This window comes from Pituophis catenifer, unplaced genomic scaffold (genome assembly GCF_029215685.1).
Source record: "Pituophis catenifer annectens isolate HBS135680 unplaced genomic scaffold, rPitCat1.0.hap2 SCAF_2, whole genome shotgun sequence".
NCBI lineage: Eukaryota > Metazoa > Chordata > Lepidosauria > Squamata > Colubridae > Pituophis > Pituophis catenifer.
In genome coordinates, this window is record NW_027256882.1 from 183415169 (window position 1) to 183440382 (window position 25214).

General features: G+C 42.4%; 1 protein-coding gene across 7 annotated transcripts in view; it reads left to right on the forward strand.

Moving 5' to 3' along the window:
* The window catches only part of PNPLA6 (patatin like phospholipase domain containing 6), a 128926-nt gene that overhangs the window by 65774 nt on the left and 37938 nt on the right, over positions 1–25214 (forward strand). For all 7 annotated transcript variants that reach the window (XR_011600057.1, XR_011600058.1, XM_070938288.1 and 4 more), the window contains 4 exons: positions 5893–6006; positions 11848–11923; positions 12104–12244; positions 12325–12388. Coding sequence is in view for 5 of the 7 variants with exons in the window: in XM_070938288.1 (XP_070794389.1) it covers positions 5893–6006; positions 11848–11923; positions 12104–12244; positions 12325–12388 (395 nt within the window). In the remaining 2 variants the exon portion in view is untranslated. The remainder of the gene's footprint in view (positions 1–5892; positions 6007–11847; positions 11924–12103; positions 12245–12324; positions 12389–25214) is intronic.

Consider the following 25214-nt stretch of genomic DNA (forward strand, 5'->3'; position numbering starts at 1 on the left):
CCTCCTCTTCTTTATATAAGGCTTCGTAATATTCCCTTACTCTTTCTAATTTCTCTTCTTCTTTGTTTAAAAGATTACCCTTAACATCTTCTAACACATGAATTTTCTCTTTTTCATTTTCTTTTTTCAGTTTGTAGGCCAACCACCTTCCCGACTTATTAGCGTTTTCAAAATAATATTGTTTTGTTCTTTTTATGTTTAGGGCTAGTTCCTCTTGGTCAAAAATGTTCATTTTGTGTCTCCACATTATCCAATTTTGTTTTGTTGCTTCATCTCCAGGGTTAATCTGAAGCTTCCTTTCTGCTTCTCCTAGGTGATTGAGAATATCTTCCAAAGATTTCCTTTTTTCTTTATTTTTAAATGCGTTGTAGGATATCACTACCCCTCTTAAATAGGCCTTCATAGCATCCCAGACTACTTCTCGAGGTGTTCCCTGGTTCTCATTTTCTTCAAAGAAGAACTTTACTTCTTCTTTCAATTTTTCTATGCATTCTTTGTCGTTCAGTAATTTCACATTAAACCTCCATCTCTGATGTTTCTTTCTCTTTGCACTCTTCCAAATTATTTCAAGGGGGTTGTGGTCTGCCCAAATATTTGGGCTAATATCTGCTGACCTGATATCTAATCCCACCTTCCTGGTAACCCATGCCATGTCTATTCTAGACCATGACTTTTGCGGGTGGGAATAGAATGTGTACTGTCTTACATCTGGATGCAGGGTTCGCCAAATGTCAATTAAATTTAATTCATCCGCTAAATCAAAGAATGCTCTTGGTAAATTTGTTCCTTTGTTTTTATTTAGTTTATTACTTTTATAGTCTTTGACCGGATCTACAATGCCATTGAAGTCACCTATAATACAAATCTCGCTATGTGCCAATTTTCCTAATTGTTCATGGAGTTTTTGGAAGAATTCCCCTTGTTTTTTATTTGGGGCATAAATATTCGCCATTAGCATTTTGGAATTGCCTCTAGTGACCTCAATCATGAGAACTCTGCCCTTTGTATCGTTATACTTTAATTCAGCTTCTATTCCCTTTTTTACATAAATTACAACTCCCCTCTTTTTTTTCTCTGCTAATGAGATGAATATTTTACCGAATTTAGTATATTCTAGGCAAGCGGCCTCATCCTTTTTTATATGGACCTCCTGTAAGCAGATTATATCTGTGTTTTGTTTCGTCAGCTTTGTAAATGTTAGCTTCCTCTTTTTATAGTCATTCAATCCGTTAACATTTATTGATATTAATTTTAAGTTATTCATTCCTGATTTCCTTGTCTAGTTCCTAGTTCCTGTTTGTTCTTACGGCTCTTACTGGTCTTGCTTTTTTCCCTTTGACTTCTTCTTCTGTCTTCTTTTCCTCCGCGATTTCTTCTTTACTGTTTCGTTTTTGTGAGGTTTCTTCTTCTAAATTAATTGCCTCGATTTCCTCTTTACTACTCTGTTCTTCTTCCGTCCCTCTTAGCTGGTCGAGGAAATCCTGAGCCGAACTCAAACTGTCTATTTTTATTCTCCTCCCCTGCCAGGTGATTAGCATCCCTTCTGGCAAGAGCCATCTAAATAGTATATTCCTTTTGTTCAATTGCATGGCTAGGAATCTGTAGTCCTTTCTTACCTCCCTCACTCTTCTTGGCACCTGCTTTAATATAATCACCTCTTTTCCTTTGTACGTAATTTGCCCCTCTCTTGCTATGTTATACAAGATGTCTTTTACTTTCTTCCTTGCTGTTCTGTCCCCGTCCCCACACACACACAAACAGCCAGCCGGGGGTTAAAGAAGTACTCGGCACACACAAGGTTCGTTATCAGGAACTTGGCAGCAATACGATAACCGTCTGCCAAGTGCTTTACTACAAGAAGAGGGAGTGTTCCTCCACCAGATAACACCAACGAATACACACAGTTTTCAAAACAGTCCAGTTCAAACATGAAACCTTCAGCAGATTAGGCGTTGTACAAGGTGACTAGCCAGAAGTTAGCTTTGTCCGTCACAGAGTCTAAATGGCCACCACACTCTCTTATATAGGGTGTGGTCCAGTGACTCAGCTTAATCCCTGGCACGCCTCCTCATCTGCTGCAAACGTTTATCTCGCCTTCGTTGGCATGGATCCAGGAACGACTTATCACCCTCATCGCTGTCATCGGAGACACCTGGCTCCTGGTCAATCTCCTCTCCCTCGGCAGACACCTGAGGCATTGCCAAAGAGGAGGGGCCTGGAGAGGGAGGCCTGGCCGGCTCCTCTCCTTCATGTTCGGAGCCTTCTTCCTCCGATAAGATGGGCTTGGGGGTCGGAGCCACAACACTTGCAAACCTCACGTGTACTTCCCTTGGGAGCCTATTTCTCCTCGCATAATTTGTTTGAACCCTATAGACGTCATCCAATTCTCTGATAATTTCTTGCTTATTCTGTTGGAGCACTTCCACTATCAATTCAGCCATTTTTTCTCCCAGGTCTTCCTCTTTGTCTTCTATGACATTTTGGAACCGTAGGTAGAACGATGCCCTGTCCATTTCCAGTTGGATTAATGAGTCTTCTAATTGCTTATTCTGCATCGTCAACGTCTGGTCTACCGTATCTAGTTTTTTCTCATTTTGCTCAATTCTTTGCTCCGCCTTCTGGATCCTTTGCTCGTTATTGAATATTGAAACTTGAATTTCATTCATCTTCTAGTCCAGTTCGTGTATGTCTGTTTTTAGTTCAGAGTGGTTATTTGACATTTTCTCTTGCATGGCCATCATCGTTTCTTGTATTAACGTCAATGATGATTGGACGGTTTGCAGTGATGGTGTTATTGTGGGTTTTTCCATTTTTGGTAGGCCTTCCGTTGATTTCTGCAAAGCTGGGGAGGAGGTCATAGTTATAGTGGGATTTGAGGGTGTTTTCTTTCCAGTTTTCAAGATCGTAGAGGACATACTCATCATTTCTCTCAGAATTGTTTTTTGATCTCTGATTATCCTCTCAATATTTCTCCAAATTATCATTCACAGGTTTCCACCTTTTTTGTTTTTTTTCCCAATAATTTCGTTGTTTTAGGGTACTAAATATTTTTCCTTAATTCTCAACTAATTCTCAGCTATGAGGAGGATCTTGTATTCCTTCAAATTCAGATTGACCAACAATATCACTTTCAGTCGGACTCTCGGCTAGATAGCGCTTAAATCACAATATTAATAATATCAATTGATTAATTGTAGTTGATTAAATACTAATTACTTATTTATACTTGATTAATTTAACAGCTAGTAAATGGTTAATTAATTGTTGAAAATTGATTCTTTTTGTGGGGGATTTGTTCAGGTCCCTTAAATATAAACAATATCTATTGTTTTCTGATGACTTAAATCACTCTACTTCCTAGAATATACGAATATCCTCTATCTCTTAAGTTCCTATATTTTACTTAATTAATTTTTTTTAAAATTGATTTCAGGTACAAAATAGTATATAACTATAAGTATAATAAATTACTATAAAAAATAAATTACTGCAAATGAATTCTACCAATATAAATAGGTACAGTTAGATGCTTAACAGATTAAATATAATTAGGCAAATATGTAATAGAATATAGAAAGATAGAAAGATATCAATTATTGTAAATGTTATACTTATGACTTCTAACTTCTAACTATTAAAGGTAAAGAAGGCTTAAAGTTTGATGGATATAAAAATTTACAGTATTTGTTGAAATTAATAGTAATATATAAAAGTACAGATTACTGCATAAAGCGTATCTAGGTTGGAGCAGGATATGTTTCTTTACTGCTCTGCCTCCCAATTTCTCCCGGTCTTTCTTCTTTCCAAATTCGGAGGTCTGAGTCTGCACTGTATGGTAGATCTCAGTGCTAGATTGTTTCAAGCCAGTCCTTCTAAATGTTACTGTCCAGTCACTGAGATGGCAGCATTTCCTGTTCTTCTCTGCAGTCGGGTATAGACAAATCTCCACTACCTTGTTTTCCGCTGGATCAGTGCTGTAGACAATCAAAAAAAAAGAAGATTTTTCTGGGTTCCTTTTCCTTCTTGCTTGCTAAACCCGCCAAACCTCTCTCTTCGCGCAAAGGATCTCACGCCAGTCTCACGCCAGTCTCTCCATTCACCGCGCCAGCTTGTCAGGCCCCGTCTTCTTTAGATCTCCTTCTTTGATCTCAATCGCCGCTCTTTCCCTCACTGAGCCCTTATCGCCCGACTCCGCCGGCCCCTTCTCCGATACCCTCTTTACTTTAGGCAGGAAAGGTAGGCTCCGATTTCACTACTGCAGCCTCCGAATCTCCTAGCTCCCATCTCGTTGCTGGCTGCTACAGCTTCGGGTCAGCCGTTTAAGCCTGACTCACACACGTTAGGTTGACAGAGCCGCCCGGTCTTGCAAGAAGCGTTTGCAATTTGCTTTGTCGCTCGCCTGGCTCTCTCTATTGTCCACGGGGCTCTCTGGGTCCCGCGCCCCCCGAAGGGATCCCCAAAACGCGGTGACAGACAGTGTTGAGGAGTAGCGGTCACTCACTCAGCACCATATCGCTGCAGCTCACCAACCGGAAGTTCCCGCATCAGATTCTTGTACTAGACCAATTGTAGACCAGATGGCCCGTGCTTAATAACTACTTGCTCACTGACTGTTTGAATTTGCGATGGCACTGAATGAATGGCAGCTACTATTTCTCCTCAGAGTTCTGACCATAGTCACATGATTGCAGTCTGGGCACTCTGCAACCAGCCTGGATTTCCAATTATTGCAGTATCCCACAGTCTCATGATCATGATTTGTGACCTTCCCTGCTGGCTTCCCATTAACAAAGTTAATAGAGAAGCCAGCAGGAATTTGGAAGTTGCAAACACATGAAATTTCCAGTGGAGGCATGATAAACTGAAGACCTCTCCACAAAAGTGGAACCAACAATTGTGGCAAAGATAAAAAAAAACAAATGAATGGACTTGGTCTTTGGAACCTCTCTGAATATGAGAGGACAGATCATCCACATGTGCTCTGGATGACTGTTTCTCACAAGGAGACTCTAAAACGGCAGTTTTCATAATTTTAAGCACTGGGAGACAAAGGAATTAGCTATCCTTCTTTTAAAGGATGCTAGATTTGCAAGCCTCACTATCTAAACATTTTTAGAAACTGCCTATTAACTATCTTAAACCTATTAAGACCTTTGGAGTGATAACTTTGGAAAGTTGCTGGGTGAGTTTAGCTTCAGTTCTGAACAAAAGAAAATTAGTTATAAACTTAAAAAAGAATTCGAATTAAACAGCAAAAATACTAAATAAGATTTTTATCTAAGAGAATGATAAAGAGTCGATATAAATTTGGAATACTGACTTTTATTCTTAAGCTTTAGAATTAACTGTAAGAAAATAAATAGATTCTTGTGGGAACCAGATATATTTTGGCTATCTTAGCTATTGTAAATCAACAAAGATAAGTAAATTAATAATTTTAAAAACTGGACACTAAATCTGGGGGACTAAAATTTTAGAGGATTAAAGATTCTAAGCAGAAACAAAAAAATTATCAAGCTGCTTTTAGTACTGGGACTTACAAAATGATGCAATACATCATAATATTGTTCTTAAAATCCTTAATAAAAATTATATTTTTGAAGCCATGATCATGTTATATCCTCTCTTAACAACCCATGTGATCCTCATTCAACAATAGTAACCAGAAACTTTTAGAACTGCAGTTACTAAGCATCATAGTCACATGCCATCATGCTTTATGACCACAACACTTAGCAGTGGAAATTCCAGTCCCAATTATTGTTATTAAGTGAGGTCTATGTATTCATACTTACAGAAGAGCATCTCTCACTAGCTGAGGAGCGCTCTTTTTCTTGTGGGAAGATTGTGATGATGTGATTTACCTGCTGTGACTCATTTTTTGTGATATAGGTAGAAGCTCTGACCCATCAAGTACGAGCTACTACTGTCCATGCTGTACGGGACACAGAGTTGGCCAAGTTACCAGAAGGGACTCTCAACAACATCAAAAGACGCTATCCTCAGGTGAAGGCTCAGGGGTTCTCCCTATTTTCTATTTGAACTAAGCTTTGCAGTCCTGGTGTACAACTCATTCCTGAATTTGCAAATGGCTCTGCAGATTTATTTCCATTCAGTTTGTAAGATGTGATCTCTGTGGCATAATATGTATATTTTGGACACAAACATGATCAGGTAGAGAAGCTTTATAAGTGTTCAGAAATATTGAGTGTAAAGGAAGATTGTAAAACTTTATAGGATACTGATCTAGAAAATGAATATATAGATAACTGTTCCACTTCATTATTTGAAGTGGCTCACCATGTGTTAATAATACAAACCCTGACAAAATTACAAATATTGAATTTGGATATCCTCTGTCTTCTCCAAGAAGTCCACATCAAGAAACAATATGGTAATTTATTAGAAAACCTAGAATTGGGAAGCTATATGTATCTCTAGCACACCAAAAGAATAGCGCTGAACATCAAAGAATGGTTAAAACCCAAACAAATATACGCGGATGAGGAAGGAAGAATATTAATGATGGAGGTATCAACAAATCAGAAACAAATACTTATTATCGCAATATATGCCCCAAATAATAAACAGGAAGAATGCTACAGAAGACTACATAAAAAAATAATAGAGATAGACTATGAAAATATATGTTTAATAGGGCACTTTAATGCAGTTGTAGACATTAAAAAAGACAACAGAAGTAGTAAAAGAAATAAGAAAAGATGAAGAACACTTCCAAATCCATTCTTTGAGATTTAGACTTACAAGACGTGTGGAGAGAATTAAATTTAAAGACCAATCATACATCAATCATGTGTGACATAAAGACTATTCAAACACACATCAATCATGGTCAAGAATAGACATGGTCTGGATGACCTTAGGAATGAGAGCAGATATCCAAGTGATAGACATAATAACAAACACATGGGCAGACCACAACCCGATAAAAATGATATGGAGAGGACGGAAGAAAAGGCAGAGATGGACAATGATTCAAAACATCCTAAAAGATAATGCCAGGTTCTGGTGTATAAAGAAAACTCCAGACACACAAATGATGGTTTGAATCCTTTACCAGCACAAACTAACATCCATAAATCAATAAAAGCAAGATTTTGTTGGAGCTAATGCTTTCCACCACCTTATAAAGCTTTATCACCCAGGTGATGCTTAACCCAGCTCCTCCCCACTCATTAATCATTGTTCTCTTAGATACTGCAATTAGGCATTACTCCCGCACGCTCCCAGCTCGCTGGCTACTCCTCCAGACTAGCCATCATTACAGCCGTTTCCCAACTTCTCCGAGACCCTCAGACTCCCCCAACAGCTGCTCAGTCAGCAACTCCCAGCTGCACTCGCTGTCCAGTCCATTCAGACAGCTTGTTGCCAGGCCAGGAGATGACGAAGAGGCAGGCAAGGAGCAATCTTCACATTGCTTGGTGGCCAGGAGGTAAGCTGAGGAGCCAGGGTGCCATGGGAGCTGCCGCTCTGCCAGAACCTCTGCACCCACTGGAATGGCAGCCCCAAAATGCAGCTGCGTGTTGGGGTTGACAGATAAGGAATATATGCAAATGGTGGGGGAAAAAATGAAATTCTTTTTCAAGGAAAATAGGAAAGAAGAAACATCATTGCAAAACATGTGGGATACGCAAAAGCATATATTCGAGGAGTATATATGCAAAAGTATATATTCGAGGAGTAACAATAACATACATGGCAAGGAGAAACAGGAAAAAGATGCAACAGCAAAGCACTCGACAGGATGAACTCAAAAAACTGGAGTTAGACTTACAGAAAGAACCTCAAAGAAAGAAAAGAAAAGAAAAAAGGGATTTAATAAAACACAGATTAAGCTTAATGGTACAAGAGGAAATGGCACAAAAAGTTAAAATGGCAAAACAAAACTTCTTTGAATGTGCAAATAAGCCGGGGAAATGGTTAGCATACAAGCTAAAAAAGGAAAAAGAGAAGAAAATAATACACCAATTGCAGGATGAGAAGGGAATCCTTCACCATCAGAAGGAAGATAAAAAAAAATATAACTCAGGAATTTTTTAGGAACTTGTAGAGCCAAGATAATATACCAGACGACATCACTAAACAATATTTGGAAAAAGCTGGTCTAACCAAAATACTGGATACGATGAGAACGATGCTAAATGAAAGAATAACAACAATGGAAATAACTGAGGCATTTAAGAAACAAAGAAACAATAAAACCCCTGGTCTAGACTGACTTCCCACAGAATTGTACAAAATCATACAAGAACCGCTAGAACCTTTACTGCTGGAGGTCTACAATTAGGGTCCAAATTACCTAAATCTTGGTCAGAAGCATATATCACATTAATTCCAAAAGAAGACACGGATCACCAACAGATAAAAAACTATAGGCCAATATCACTATTAAATATTAATTACAAAATGTTTGCCTCCATAATTTCAGAAAGACTAAAAAGTCTTTTAAATTAATTAATACATCCAGACCAGAATGGCTTTTTACCCAAAAGACAGTTGCAAAATAATATGAGAATTATTATGAACGTCCTGGAGTATTACGAAGCCCATTCTGAAAAACAACTTGCACTGATTTTCTTAGTGAAACGCTTTTCAACAAAAAGTGTTCGATAATTTGAATTGGCAATTTATGATATTACAATAAAAAATATGGTTTTTGGAGAGAAATTTGTAAAGATGGTCCAAAAATATACTCCAACCAAACAGCAAAAGTGATAATAAATGGAGAAACAACAGAAAAAATTAATATAAATAAGGGCGTAAGGCAAGGCTGTCCTCTATCATCCCTACTATTTATATTAACTCTAGAAATGCTACTGAGGCAGATTAGAAAAGACCAAGAAATAAAAGGTCTGAAAATTAAAAAAGAACAATACAAAGTACAAACATTTATGGATGATCTGGTATTTATTCTGGAAGAACCATTGGAAACAGGACCTAAATTAGTTTTAAAAAATAGAAGAATTTGGTACTGTAGCAGGATTTAAAATAAATAAGGATAAGACCAAGATGATAACAAAAAAACTTACAAATAAGTAGAATAATGAACTGAAAGGAAAGATGGGCATGCAGGTGACCAAGAAAGTCAAATATTTGGGAATTTGGTTAACAGCAAGATGTACATCAATAAAAGAAGACAACTATAACAAAGTAATACAGCAAATAAAGATAGATATAGACAAATGGAAAAAATTACAATTCTCATTAATTGGAAGAATAGCCACAATTAAAATGAATTTCTCACCAAAAATCTTGTTCCTATTCCAAGTAATTCCGATAAAATTAGGAAAGAAACTCTTTGAAGATTTAAACAAACTAATAACAAAATTTATCTGGCTAGGTAAAAAACCATGAATCAAACTAAAAATGCTACAGGATAATAGAAATAAAGGCGGATTAGAACTACCAGACTGGGAGCTATACTACCAATCCTCAACCCTCACATGGATAAAGGAGTGGATAAATTTAAAGAACAAAAGGATTTTAGCAATAGAAGGACACGATCTACAACTGGGACGGCACGCATTTATATGGGATGGAAAAAGTAAAACACATAGCTATTTCCAAAGGCATCAAGTTAGAAATGTTCTGTTATTAATATGGGGAAAAAAATCAACAGAAGCATTATAGTAAAATACCGGTCTGGTTATCAACAATGGAAGCATTAATATACCCGAATGTGTTGGGTCTGGATAAAATTTCAAGATATAAAGATATATTAAATGAACAAGGGAAATTAAAAACAAAACAGGAATTAAAAAATCAGGGAATTGAGTTGGACTGGTGGACCTATATGCAAATTCAGACGAGGTATAAGAAAGACGAAGGGCCGCTGTGGTTTAGTGGCTTAGATGCTGAGCTTGTCGATCGAAAGGTCAGCGGTTCGAATCCCTAGTGCTGCGTAACGGGATGAGCTCCCATTACTTGTCCCAGCTTCTGCCAACCTAGCAGTTCGAAAGCACATAAAAAATGCAAGTAGAAAAATAGGGACCACCTTTGGTGGGAAAGTAATAGCATTCCTTGCACCTTTGGCATTTAGTGATGCCGGCCACATGATCACGGAGACGTCTTTGGATAGTGCTGGTTCTTCGGCTTTGAAACAGAGATAAGCACCGCCCCCTAGAGTCAGGAACGACTAGCACATATGTGTGAGGGGAACCTTTACCTTTACCTTATAAGAAAGATACAGAAAACTATGAGTTTTATAGTGAACCACAAGAATTGGACAGGATACTACAGGAGACAGATGAAAAATTGATTTAAAAAATTTACAACTACTTATTGAGGTTTAAAATGAAAGAAGAAACAGTAAAGGAAACTATGATAACGTGGGCAAAAAATTTTGGATATACCACATAATTAGACAATTGGGAAAAGACAATTGGGAAAGAAATTATAAATTGACAGTGTCAGCAGCATATAGAGAAATATAAAATGTTCTATAGATGGTACCTACCGCCAGCAAGACTAGCAAAAATGTTCCCAACAGGTCACCAGAGTGCTGGAAATGCAAACAGACACGAGGAACATACTATCATATGTGTTGGACCTGTCCTTCGGTAAAAAAAGAACTGGATAAAGATAAAAAAAGTAGTTAGAGAAAATGATAAAACAGCAAATAGATTTAAAACCAGAGCTATTTCTTTTTTTCTTTTTTTTTTTTATTGAAATTAAATTTAATAAATTTTATTTATTAAAACCAGAGCTATTTCTATTAGGCATATTGACAGGGAGATACAATTTTAAAAAATCCAATATTTAATGCTACATGTAATAACAGCAGCTAGAATTGTATGTGCTTAAAATTGGAAAAATGGAAATATACCTTATGTGGAAATGGTAATAAAGAAAATATTAGAATGTGCTGAGATGGATAGGTTGACAATGGAAATTAAAGACAAAGGAGAAACAGAATACTATTTAATTTGGGATGTATGATACAATTGGTTGGAGAGTAGATGCAAAGATTAGAAAAGTAACAATGAAAGACGATCAACGGACAAGAAATTAGAAATAAATATAGGTATAATGATAGACAGAATATTTATTGTAAATGATAGTATGGTAGGAGGTTATAAAAATGTAAAATGTAAAACAAAATACGTGGAATGATAACCATATAGAGATTTGTGTTAGAAACATGGAAACAATAGCTACGAATATGATACTGTATATTAGGAGATATAATAGTATATATAATGTAAGAAAAAAAGTGGATTAAAAAATGTATATCGCTGTTGCGATGTCTGAAATTGTGATGTAAAATGAAGAAAACTGCATAATTTTTTTTTAAAAAAAATACAAATTATGGCACTGTTAATTTCTTATGCAAACTTTTTGGATAGCCCCAACAAAACAGCATATATTTGTAGACTCCTAGTTTTTCAAAGTCAGCATGATCAAAATTGAGCCGGAAGTGAGCCCTCATGTTGAGTTTTTCTTGTCTGCTGTGACCTGGCTCAATTGCATTATGAGAAAACACTAATGCTGCTTTTTCACATTGTAGCAAATCATGCTATCTTCTAAACAAGGTGGAGTCATTGCTGATAGTATGTTTTTTCTAGAAGGAGTTAAAGATATACTATGATATCCGGGGAAATACTTCAGGATACATGTAGAATTGCATTTTAATAGAGAATGGAGGAATGCTGTCGCAAAGCATTGTGAACACTTTTTTAGATGTGAATAGGGAGAAAATCATTTTAAGAAGATCAGGCTAGCATCTCATCTGCTGGATATTTCACAGACTCAGAAATTGTTGTTTATATGTATTACTGTTCAAATTCTGGGCACTGGCATCCTCCAATCTTCTAATGCCTTATATAGGTTGTCACCCGCCTTATCCACCTACTGAGCCAGAAGATCCTGGGGAATCTGCAGCAGTTACGTGGCTCTTTCCCAGGTAAGAGTATTCCACTTCAGGCTATGCACCAACTTGTTGCCATATCGCCAGAAAGCATTAGGGCTTGAAAGAGCATCCTCATGTGACAGAAAGCTATGGAGTTGTGGCTTCAAGTATTTAATGTTTCTTCCAGGTACTTCAGGTACTTGTGTTTCAATGATTATTGTATCTCTCATGTAGGTTCAGGTCTTGGCATGACCTCCAGTTCAGAACTGACCAATCCAGCTAGTAATCTCTCAACAGTGGCAGTACTTCCAGTGTGCGATGAGGTGCCCATGGCAGCCTTCACCTTGGAACTCAAACATGCTCTGAATGCAATTGGTGAGCTCTTATTAGTGCTCTCTTTTCCTTTGGTTGCTTTATTCTGCTGCTTTTGTCATCATTCTTCTTTTTCTTCACAGACCCAACCCTGCTACTGACCAGTGACATTATCCGTGCTCGTCTTGGGGCATCAGCATTGGATAGGTGGGTTGGGAACACACACAAGCTTGTAAGAAGAAACAGATACTGGAGTATGGGGATGAGATGTAGCATACTGTATTCTTTTCCCCCAGAGTATTTACTATCTGCCATATATTCTGTTTTAGCCATTCTGTCTGTCCATGGTCTCCTGTAGGGAAATACACTGGCATATATTTCCACCAAAGCATCTAGTGTGCACTATCATAATGGCAATCATATTGAACCTAAATGTAGATATAAATGTTGTGAGAGTCCTTTATTCCCAAGGAAAAAGGTTGTGTGCAGCATCAAATAAATAAGGGTGGGTTTTCTGTTATCCAGATAGAACTGTTTTAGATATAGATATACCATATTTTCCGGCGTATAAGACGACCCCCAACTTTTCCTGTTAAAATATAGGGTTTGGGCTATACTCGCCGTATAAGACTACCCCTCTTCCAACGCACACCAAATAAAAATTAAAAAACATCAACTGGCTCACCCACAATGTAAAAGCAGCTGTGCTAAACCCAAAATGGCCCCTGCAACAAGCAGAAACCTCACACAGCCCCAAAAAGCCCCAAAAAACAACTTTCACACTTTACACACACAAAATTCCACATACAGCTTTGTGAGATTTTGTGTGTTTGTGTAGTTAGAGTGAAACACTACAAAAACACACTAAATCTCAGAAAGCTGCACAAATATTATTTTATTTTTATTTTTATATGAAAACTAAATTTAAAACTTCCTAAACTTTAAATGGCTAGGTCTAAAAAAGAACAACTAAAAAAACCCCCAATTAACTATTTTTTTTAAAGCTCCCAAAGGGGAAAAAAACTTACCCAATAGAACAGGGGTCTCCAACCTTGGCAACTTTAAGACTTGTAGACTTCAACTCCCAGAATTCCTCAGCCAGCTTTGTTTTGCTGGCTGAGGAATTCTGGGAGTTGAAGTCCACAACTCCCTGCCTGCTTGCTTGCAGGCAGGGAGTTGCTTGCTGATGGAATGGATTCAGGCAAACGAAGCAAGGCAAACGAAGCAAGGCAAACGAAGCAAGGCAAGCGAAGCAAGGCAAGCAGCTAAGGTAAGCAAGCTGGAGGGGGAAAACTTTTTTCCTTCTCCATGGCTCTGGCAATCCCAGCTGAGTTGCCTGATTAGCAGATCGTCAGAGTTTGGATCGTCAGAGCCATGTGAAAGGAGAAAAGTTTCTTCCTTCTCCATGGCTCTGGTGATCCCTGCTGAGTTGCCTGATTAGCAGATCGTCAGAGCTTGGATCGCCAGAGCCATTTAAGGCTCGTCAGAGCCTTTCAGGCTGGTCTGCCTGGTTACAGGAGAATGACACCCAGCGTATAAGACGACCCCCGACTTTTGAGAAGATTTTCATGTGTTAAAAAGTATTGATTGCAGGCAGGGAGTGGCTTGCTGATGGAATGAATTCAGGCAAGCGAAGCAAGGCAAGCGTTGCGATTAGCAGCTAAGGTAAGCAAGCTGGAGGGGGGAAAACTTTTTTCCTTTTACAGGGCTCTGGCGATCCCAGCTGAGTTACCTGATTGGCAGGCAACTCAGCTGGGATCGTCAGAGCTTGCAGAGCCACGTAAAAGGAAAAAAGTTTTTTTCCTTTTACATGGCTCTGGCATCCCAGCTGAGTTGCCTGATTAGCAGGCAAAGCTGGGATCGTCAGAGCTTGGATCGCCAGAGCCATTTAAGGCTCGTCAGAGACTTTCGGGCTGGTCTGCCTGGTTACAGGAGAACGACACCCAGCGTATAAGACGACCCCCGACTTTTGAGAAGATTTTCATGTGTTAAAAAGTCATCTTATACGCCGGAAAATACGGTAGGTACAGGTATAGGTATAGGTATAGGTATAGGTATAGGTATAGATATATAAACTATATAGATATATAGTTTATTTGCTGAACTTTATTTGTGCTCTTCTCCTTTTCATCTGATGAAGTGGTTGCTGCTCACAAAAAAATATGTCTTTTAATAGAATTTGGAAAATGTTTTTCTGGATAATTGAATTTTTTTCCAAGCATAAAATTGTTTGGAGGTTTTGATTTTTTTCGAAGCAACCATGCAATACCTCAATATTAATGCCTCTGTCTGATTCTTAAATTCACCCTTATCCATTAGTTCATGGTTATTCAATCAGCAAAGAGTTTGCACTTGATATAGAGTTCCTCCATGAATCTGAACAATATGTATAATATGTGAATTGGTATGAGATGTGGGAGTTTCTGCATAGGTTGTGTATCTTCAATTAAGATGATTTGAAAGAAGCCAATCTTCATCTTTAAAAAAATGCTCATCATCAAGAAAAAGAAACAACAGGAAGGCGGGGCTGACATGGCGGCAACACAATGCATCTCCACAGAACTCTGTGGAATTGCGCTGAATTCGACGTGCTAGGAGGTTCGGAGGGACCCAAATCATCCTGGAGGGGTGATGAAGACAGAGAGGACATTCCATTGATCACAAAGAGACAGCTAACTTCTTGTTTGATTCGGAAGAAGCTCTCAATCCTGCGGGAAGAAAAAGATGGCCATTGCGTGCTTGACCGGAGCTGTGACAGCTGACTGATGAAGCAAGCATAGAATCTGAGGAACAGTGTGATCAAACTGGGTGAGATTTTTCCAGCTCCTGTTGTGGAACTTGGCCCTGTAAAGTAAGCCTGGGTAAAAGTGGGACTCAAAGAAGAGGAGGTGGAATTATTTGTTTTCCACCACCCAAGAATAGTGGCAAGTAAACCTGAGAGTTATCTATAAAATTGGAAATAGAGAAAAGAACTTTTCAGAAAGAGAAGTTTAAAAGCTAGCAAAGTCGGACTGGGGATTTAAAGTGCAAGATAGACTAAGTTGAAAACTTTTTGGAATATGAAATTTTGAACCCCGGGACTTTTAAAAAGCTTTGGATCAGATGATATAACTTAAGCTAATAAGAGAAAGGAGAAAAATAAATCAATAGCGACATCTACTGGAGAAAGCCACAGAGAAGTGAAAGTAGTGAAAATATGACCTTGACCATTGAAGATAAGTATCAGGGTTCCAAGGAACACTCCCAACGAAATAAAGCTCTGAGGTTCCTCAAAGTTCCAATTTATTAGAGATGTCATATTGGCACATCTGGAAAAACCAGATGAAAGCTTCTAGGTTTTTCACACCCAGCTGACAGTTCACAGCCCTGCCCCACACCCACAAGTTCATCCCATTGTCCAATCAACTCTTCACACTCAACAGGATACAATCTGCCGTCAGTCTCCATCAGACGCAGGCAAAAGTCCTTGAATACGGAATGTTGTTATGACTAACTTTCTACTGCTCCAACAACAACCCCCTCCCAAATTCCCCAGCTAAAATATGTGGCAGTTAAGAAGCAAAAAAGAAAATTGTCTTCCAAAACCGACAGGCTTCCCCCTCCTCAGGAAATGAACGCATCCTGGAACAAGACTGAAGTCAGGGGTTGTGGTCGACAGGTAAATCCCATTATCGTTTTAAAGAGACAAAGACTAAAATAATCCTGGAACAGAGTTTTTATTTACTTTGCAAAGGGCCTTTCTCTCTTTGGAATAGAGAAAGACGGAAATAAAACAATTTACACAAGTTTTTATAGTCTTCAGGAACATCAGAATACACGTCAATAAAGTACCTTGGGAATCAGTTTCAGATCTTACATAACATCTTATATAACATATATAGTACATAATCCACCCTGGAAATTCCCCAATTCCCAACAGAAATACCCCTCAAAAACATCAATTGCGTACTTCCTTTAATTAATTAGGGCAAGTTAACCCAAGAACATATTTCCTGCAAGACAAACATCCTCTAAAAAACACAGGAATTACACACTTCCTTTCTCATGTTCTTAAATGTCAGCTAAATTATATAATCAGGTTATACAAGATAAAACAAAACCTTAACATGATTTTAAAATGGCGTAACTCAGGTTATGCTTTTACAGGAATAATTCCTATTTTTCTCACAGGGGTTAACACAATTAGCACATTAACTACCTCCCCCAGGAGGAACCTTAGGCTTATCTGGGAATTTATCACGAAATCGCCTAACTAAGGTGTCTGCCTGAACATCCCAACTCTTCACCCACGTGGCTTCAAACAAGGGGTAACCCTTCCAATGAATCAAATATTGCAAACGTCCTCGCTGCAATTTAGAATCCAAAATCTTCTTCGCCTCACAATGAGTCTTACCTTGCACCACAATCGGCTTTGGGAGAGCAGCACGTTGAGGTCTCAATTTAGATCCCACAGCAGGCTTTAACAGGCTGCAATGGAAAACAGGATGAATTTTTCCCAGTATGCGGGGGAGATTTAACTGCACAGTCACTGGGTTAATCACTTTCACTATGGGAAAGGGACCTAAATATTTTGGTCTTAACTTCTTACTCTTCAAACAAACGTTTGGTGGAAAGATACACGCAATCTCCCACCCGAAAGGGAGGTTGGAGAGATCGATGCTTGTCTGCTTGCTTTTTGTATGCTTTGGCCGCTTCATTCAGGCCTTTTTGGTATTCTCCCAGCCTTTCTTTAATGACTCCATCCATTCATTCAGAGTCATGGAAGAAGGTTGTTCTCTCAGCAATTCTGGCATAGGGACAAATTCCATGCCGCTCATAATCTGAAAAGGTGTCAGTCTCATACTACTATGCACCGCATTATTCTATGCCACTTCTGCGAAAGGAAGCAAGTCAGCCCAATTATCTTGCTGATAATCCACATAACATCTGATGTATTGTTCCACCATGGCATCAGCATGTTCCGCGGCTCTGTTCGTACTTGGATGGAAAGCCAAGTTAAGCCCCTGAGATGACCCAATGGACCTCAGGAACTCCCTCCAGAACTTAGTGGTGAACTGAACTCCTCGATCGGAGATCACCCGTCACAGAATTCCATGCAGCCAGTAGATCTGTTTGACAAATATCTTGGCTAATCTCCTAGCTGAGGGAAGTCCAGAACAAGGAATAAAATGGGCCTGTTTGGAGAACAGCCTATCACAGTCCATATTACAGTATTTCCGCCACTTTCCGGGAGCTCTACTATAAAGTAGCTATTTCTTCCCCTGGGTGGCTGGGCTCAGCTACCTGTTGAAGCAAACCGGGAGGCTTCCCCGGTCTTGTTTTATTGCTGGCACGTGTGGCACAACTTTTTACATAGTCCTCCAAATCAGCTTTCATCTTTGGCCACCAAAACTGCCATCTAATCAGATGAAGGGTCTTTAGAAATCCAAAGTGACCAGCCAATCGAGAATCATGGCTATGCTGGAGCACCAGGAATCTCATGCTGTTGGGGACGTAAATTTTCGAACCTTTCCAAGCTAGTCCATCAAGGGTCATCAGTAGATAGTGCTGCCTTCAAGTCGGCAGTTAGCTTCCCATCGATGGGGTCAGTCCGCCTGCTGGCCTGACTCCGGGTAGTAACTTGCGCCGCACTCTGCGTGTCCGGGATGATGGCGTGGACAACGTCCTCCCTCTGGCTGTCATATTAGGGTTTCCTTGACAGGGCGTCTGCAAGCAGGTTCTTTCCCCCCCCCCCGGCATGTATTTCAACTTGAAATCAAACCGCTTGAAGTACTGCGCCCAGCAAACCTGTTTGGGGGAGAGCCTTTGTGGGGTCTTTAAGGCTTTGAGGTTTTTATGGTCTGACCATACCTCAAAGGGGATCTTGGCTCCTTCTAGGAAGTGTCGCCATGATAGAAGAGCCCAACAAACAGCAAAGACTTCCTTCTCCCATATTGCCCATCTCCGTTCGGTGTCCGTGAGTTTTTTGGACACATATGCATAGGGAGGCAACTATCCTTGGGGGTCTTCCTGAAGGAGCACTGCTGCCACTGCAACATCACTGGTATCACCCTGGACAATGAACTGCCTATCTGGGTCTGGGTGCTGAAAGATGGGCTCCTCTGCAAACTGCCATTTCAAGCTTTCAAATGCTTTTTGTAAGCTTAATATCCAGGCTAGCGTCTGCATCGGCCGCGGCTTTGTGGGGAAGGGTCCTGTCTTTAGCAGTTCAGTAAGCAGCAGGGCCACTTCCACTAAGGCTGGGATGAATTGCCGGTAGAAGTTAGCCAACCCCAGGAAACTTTGCAGCTGTTTCCTGGTGTGAGGGGGCTGCCAGTCAAGTACGGCTCTCACTTTCCCAGGATCCATCTCTATGCCTTCATTCGACACTCGGTAGCCCAGGTAGTCCAGAGAAGTTTTGTGAAACTCACATTTGGACAGTTTCGCATAAAGTTTTGCAGCTAACAGTTTCTTTAGTACTTGTCGGACTAGTTTCACAGGTTCTTCTAATGTCTCACTGAATATGAGAATGTCGTCTAAGTAGACTAGAACCCCTTTGTATAAATGTTCATGCAGCACTTCGTTAATCAATTGCATGAATACTGCAGGGGCTCCTTGGAGACCAAAGAGTATGACTTTGAATTGGAAGCTACCTAATGGGCAGTTGAAAGCAGTCTTCCACTCATCCCCTTCCTTTATGCGCACCCTGTAGTAGGCTTCTCTCAAGTCAAGTTTAGTAAACACTTTGCCTTTTGAAAGGTAGTTCAATAGGTCTTTCATGAGGGGGAGGAGGTAGGTGTTTTCCACGCATACTGCATTTACTTCACGAAAATCCATGCAGAGCCTCACCCCCCCCCCCCCAATCTTTCTTTTCCTTAAACAGCACCAGGGTGGCTACTCTGGATTTTGCAGGTTGGATGAACCCTCGGGCTAGATTAGTATTGATGTACTCAGCCATCTCTTTTGGGGTCATTGAGTACATTTTGGTTTAGGGAGTTTGGCTGCAGGCTCAATCTTGATCGCACAGTCAGAGTGGCGATGAGGGGGAAGGATGTTGCATTCCTCCTCACTGAATGCTTCAGCCAGGTCCCTGTATTCCTTGGGGACCTGAGGAGTCCAGGTAGGACGTTGATGGCCGTCGTGGCCGCCTCTCGTTGGCGGGGCCCCTGAGGGCTCGTCTCAATGGGTTTGGCTTCAGTTTAGTTTAGTTTAGTTTAGTTTATTTGATTTGTATACCGCCCTACTCCCGAAGGACTCAGGGCGGTGAACAGCCAACAATAAAATACATAAATACACAAAATTTAAAAACCCAATAAAATCAAATTAAATTATTTGGCCCAGACAAATTAAAATACTCCAATAATTTAAAAACAGATTAAAATTTACATATTTAAAAAGGGAAGAGATTAGGCCAAGCCCGCTTGATGGAATAAAAAGGTCTTCACAGCACGGCGGAAGGAGCGCAGATCCGGGATCCTCTGTATCTCCGGGGGGAGCTCATTCCAGATGGTAGGTGCCCCCACAGAGAAGGCTCTCCGCCTAGGGGCTGCCAATCGACACTGTTTGGCTGACGGCACCCGGAGGAGTCCCTCTCTATGAGAGCATACTGGCCGGTGGGAGGCTATTGGTGGTAGTAGGCGGTCCCGTAAATAACCAGGCCCTAAGCCATGGAGCGCTTTAAAGGTGGTAACCAAAACCTTGAAGCGCACCCGGAAGACCACCGGGAGCCAATGCAGCTCGCGCAGGAGAGGTGTTACATGGGAGCGCCATGTCGCTCCCATTACCACCCGCGCAGCCGCATTCTGCGCCAGTTGGAGCCTCCGGGTGCTCCTCAAGGGGAGCCCCATGTAGAGAGCATTACAATAGTCCAGGCGGGAGGTGACAAGGGCATGAGTGACCGTGCGTAACAAGTCCCGATCCAGAAAGGGACGCAACTGGCGAATCAGGCGGACCTGATAAAAAATCCTCCCGGTCACGGCCGTCAAGTGCTCTTCTAAAGACAGCCATGAATCCAGGAGGACGCCCAAGTTGCGAGCCCTCTCCGTGGGGGCCAATGATTCGCCCCCAATAGTCAGTGATGGCGTCAACTGACTATATCGGGACGTCGGAAACCACAGCCACTCGGTCTTGGATGGGTTGAGCCTGAGCCTGTTCCTCCCCATCCAGATCCGTACGGCCTCCAGGCACCGGGACATCACTTCAAGGGCATCGTTGGGGTGATCCGGGGTGGAGATGTACAGCTGGGTGTCATCAGCGTACTGATGGTACTCCACCCCGAAACCACGGATGATCTCGCCCAGCGGCTTCACATAAATGTTGAACAGGAGAGGCGAGAGGACCGACCCTTGCGGCACCCCACATATGAGGGGCCTCGGGGTCGACCTCTGTCCCCCTGTCAACACAGACTGCGACCGGTCAGAGAAAGGAGAACCACCGCAACACAGTGCCTCCCACCCCTAACTCTTCCAACCGGTGCAGCATGATACCATGGTCGATGGTATCAAAAGCCGCTGAGAGATCACCCCCTGTCCCGAGCCCTCCAGAAATCATCAACCAACGCGACCAATGCCGTTTCCGTGCTGTACCCGGGCCTGAAGCCCGACTGGAACGGATCCAGATACGTCGTTTCATCCAGGTGCTGGGGGAGCTGTTGCACAACCACACTCTCAACAACCTTCGCCACAAAAGGAAGGTTGGAGACCGGACGATAATTTACCAACATTGCCGGGTCCAGGGAAGGCTTCTTCAGGAGAGGCCTCACCACCGCCTCTTTCAAGGCGGCAGGAAAGACACCCTCACCCAGCGAAGCATTTATAATCCCCTGGAACCAGCCTTGTGTCACCTCCCGAGAAGCCAGCACTAACCAGGAGGGACAGGGTCCAATAAACAAGTGTTTGCGTTCAGTCTACCCAGAATCCTGTCCACGTCCTCAGGGGTCACAGGATCAAACTCATCCCAGATAACATTCTCAAGACCTGCCCCAGTCCCTCCCCCTGAGACTACCCAGTCGGAGTCCAGATCTTCCCGAATCTGAGCGATTTTGTCATACAGATATTGAACAAAATCCTCGGCTCTACCCTCCAAGGGGTCCTCCCGCGCTTCCTGGTGGAGCAGGGAGCGGGTCACCCTAAACAGGGCGGCCGGGCGATTATCTGATGACGCAATAAGAGCAGCAAAATAGCTACATTTCGCTGCTTTTATCGCCACTAGGTAATTCCTAATATGAGCTCTTACCAGTGTCCGGTCAGATTCAGAAAGACTGGCCCTCCAACTACTCTCTAGGCGTCTTTTCTGGCGCTTCAACTCCCTCAGCTCCTCAGTAAACCAAGGAGCTAAATGAGATCGGCGCCGAGTCAGAGGCCGCAAAGGCACGACCCGATCCAGAGCTCCAGCGGCCGCCCTATCCCAGGCGGCCACTAGGTCTCCAGTCGAGGCATGTGCCAGAGCCTCAGGGAATGGCCCAAGCTCCATCTGGAACCTATCAGGTTCCATCAGGCGCCTGGGGCGGAACCATCTTACCGGCTCCACCTCCCTGCGGCGGGGTGTAGTGGTTCGAAGGTCGAGACGAAGGAGAGAGTGATCAGACCATGACAAGGGCTCGGTGACTATATCCCCTATCTCGAGATCACTCAACCACTGTCCAGAGACAAAAACCAGATCCAGCGTGTTTCCCCCCGTGTGGGTAGGGCCGTGAATTAACTGGGTCAGGTCCATGGCTGTCATGGAAGCCATGAACTCCCGAGCCACCTCAGATGCCTCACCAACGGATGGCAAGTTGAAATCCCCCATGACCATAAGCCTAGGGGTCTCAACCGCCACCGTGGCGATGACGCTGAGTAGCTCGGGCAGGGCTGCTGCCACATGGCAGGGAGCCAGGTACGTGATCAGCAAACCCATCTGAACCCCGTGGCCCCATTTCACAAGGAGGGATTCACAGCCGGCCGTCTGAGGAACAGTGGCCTCCCTCGGTCTCAGACCTTCGTTAATAATAACCGCTACCCCCCCGCCCCTACCCTGCAACCTCGGCTGATGGAATGCGCGGAAACCTGGTGGGCACATTTCAACAAGAGGGACTCCCCCCTCTTGGCCCAACCAGGTTTCCGTAATACCTGCCAGGTCCGCTCCCCCCTCCTGAACAAGATCACAAATGAGGGGGGCTTTATTTACTACAGACCTGGCATTGCATAACATCAGACGGAGGCCAGGGCCCTGAGGATCTGTGCAACCTGGAAAACGAGTGGAGCTTTGGGGGCCGGAGCGCGCCACCGCTCGAAGACAGCGGGCGCGCGCTCCCCTTCAGGAGGGATGGGCGGCAAGGGGCCCGCCCCTATCATGACTTTTCGGTAGCTGTCCTCCCATTTGATTGTAGGGGCCCATTTGTCTAGCCAGGCGAATCCCAGGATGATTGACTCTGCCATTTTTGGGGCTACTACGAATCAAATGAGTTCTGTGTGGATCCCCAGTTCCAATCTGACAAGCTCAGTGACCCGTGTAGCAGGGGTGCCACCTATTAAGGTCCTGTCTACTTGCTGAAAGTGTATGGGGCGGCTTAAGAGGTATGTTTTTATGCCTAGCTGCTCAACATTGGGGAAGCTAATTAAGCAATGGGTGCAGCCGGTGTCTATTATTGCTGCTACCTCTCCATGCACCCCTGTCTCTGGCACGGTCAGCTTGACTTTGACTGCAAAGGGGTGGATGATCCCACTTACCATTGGGTCATCTTCGCTGCTGCTACTGCTGACCGAGCCGGGCGGCAGGTCTTTGGTCAAGGTCTCTTCACACTCTCCAGGGGGAGGGGAAGTCTTGACTGCCTGCTGGACAATTCTGCTGGTATCCGGGGGCTTTCGTGGTTCCTTCTGCCTTGGGCTGACATGGCAGGGTGTGGTTGTGGAACCGGCGCATGTGCCAGACACTCTGCAGCTCGATGACCCACTTGTCTACAATGGTAGCATTTGATCACCCCTGTAAATTGAGCAGGAGGGGTTTCAGTGGGGTTTGTTGGAGGATGTCGAGCCAAAGTTCTCCCTGGGGACCTCTCAGCTGAGGGGTTGTGGCGTGGGTGAACTTTTCTATCAAGAGCTATTGACATGGTATACCAGTCTTGCAGTCACTCTAGCACCCCTGGGATTCCACAGGCGGTTCTGACTTCTTGATCAATGGCTTCTTTAAAATAATGCAGAAGTATTCTGTCCGGCCAATGTCCAAGATTCCCCGCGACCCATCTAAAGTCCCATACAAAGTCCTTTATGGGTCGATTTCCTTGACTCATCACTTTTACCTTGGCTTCACTCTTGTTGATTTGGTCTCAGTCTTCGAATCTGGCCTGGAGCAGCTCAACAAAACCTTCAGCATCATTTAATTCAGCAACCCCCTCATTATGCAGCTGGGCTATCCAGTCAGCAGCATCTCCCTCATTCATCCCTTCTGAGATCGCAGATACTAAGTCGTGATCTGTTTCGTATTGCTTTCCATACCTCGGGGTCGACCGCTGCCCCCCTGTCAACACAGATTGCGACCGGTTGGAGAGATAGGAGAACCACCGCAAGACGGTGCCCCCCACTCCCAATCCCTCCAGCCGGCGCAACATGATACCATGGTCGATGGTATCAAAAGCCGCTGTGAGATCTAACAGGACCAGGATAGAGGAGTAACCCCTACCCCGAGCCCTCCATAGATCATTCACCAACGCGACCAATGCCGTTTCCGTGCTGTACCCAGGTCTGAAACCGGACTGGAGTGGATCCAAATAGACAGCTTCATCCAGGTACTGGGGAAGCTGTCGCGCCACCACACTCTCAACAACCTTCGCAATAAAGTGAAGGTTGGAAACTGGACGATAGTTAGCCAAAACAGCCGGGTCCAGGGAGGGCTTCTTGAAGAGGGGCCTCACAACCACCTCTTTTAAGGTGGCCGGCAAGACACCCTCACTCAAAGAAGCGTTAATAATCCTCTGGAGCCAGCCTCGTGTAACCTCCTGGGAAGCCAGGACCAACCAGGAGGGACCCGGGTTAATGTCAGGGTTCCCAGGAACATCCCCAACGAAATAAAGCTCTGAGGCCTGAGGTTCCTCAAAGTTCCAATTTATTAGAGATGTCATGTTGGCACATCTGGAAAAACCCGAATCTGAAAGCTTCCAGGTTTTTCGCACCCAGCTGACAGTTCACAGCCCTGCCCCACACCCACAAGTTCATCACATTGTCCAATCAACTCTTCACACTCAACTGGATACAATCTTCCGGCAGTCTCCATCAGACACAAGCAAAAGTCCTTGAATACGGAATGTTGTTATGACTAACTTTCTACCACTCCAACAACAACCCCTCCCAACTTCCCCAGCTAAAATATGTGGCAGTTAAGAAGCAAAAAAGAAAATTGTCTTCCAAAACTGACCATAAGCTTGTTTGTTACAATAACACCTGCTCTAGCAAATTGTTTCTACAGGATAGCAGAGAGAGAGTGAAATACTGTCACTTTTTAAATAGTGTAGCTCTTTGAACGTAGATGAAAATATAACAGTTAAAATAAATAGAAGCTGGGAAATAGCAAAGAACTATTTTTTTCTTCTCCCTTTTTGGATTTTTTTCTTTTTCTTTTTTCTTTTTTTGTGAGTTATGAGCCTCAGTGATTGAATTTTGGGGCTTGGTGGGCCTAAGTGGACTACAAATTTATCAAATTCATCAATTTATCAAGAGAAGAAAGGATTAGGGAGGAAAAATTCAGGAAGAACCTGAAGATCAACAATATTTTTTTTCCTCTTCTTTTTTTTCCTATTTTTCTTTGTTTTGGACTACAACAATAACAAGTGTGAAAATATTTGACGACTTTGGTGGTGGTTTGATTTGTGAAAATACTCTCTAAATTGAAGTTGGTGGGGGATTAAAGAAATATTAGAATATTATTTGTGTTATAGCTGATTATCTTTTTTTTTAAATTTGATTTATATGCCGCCCTTCTACGGAGACTCAGGGCGGCTTACAATGCGTTAAACCAGTGTTTCCCAAACTTGACCCTTTGAAGATGTATGGACTTCAACTCCCAGAATTCCTCAACCAGG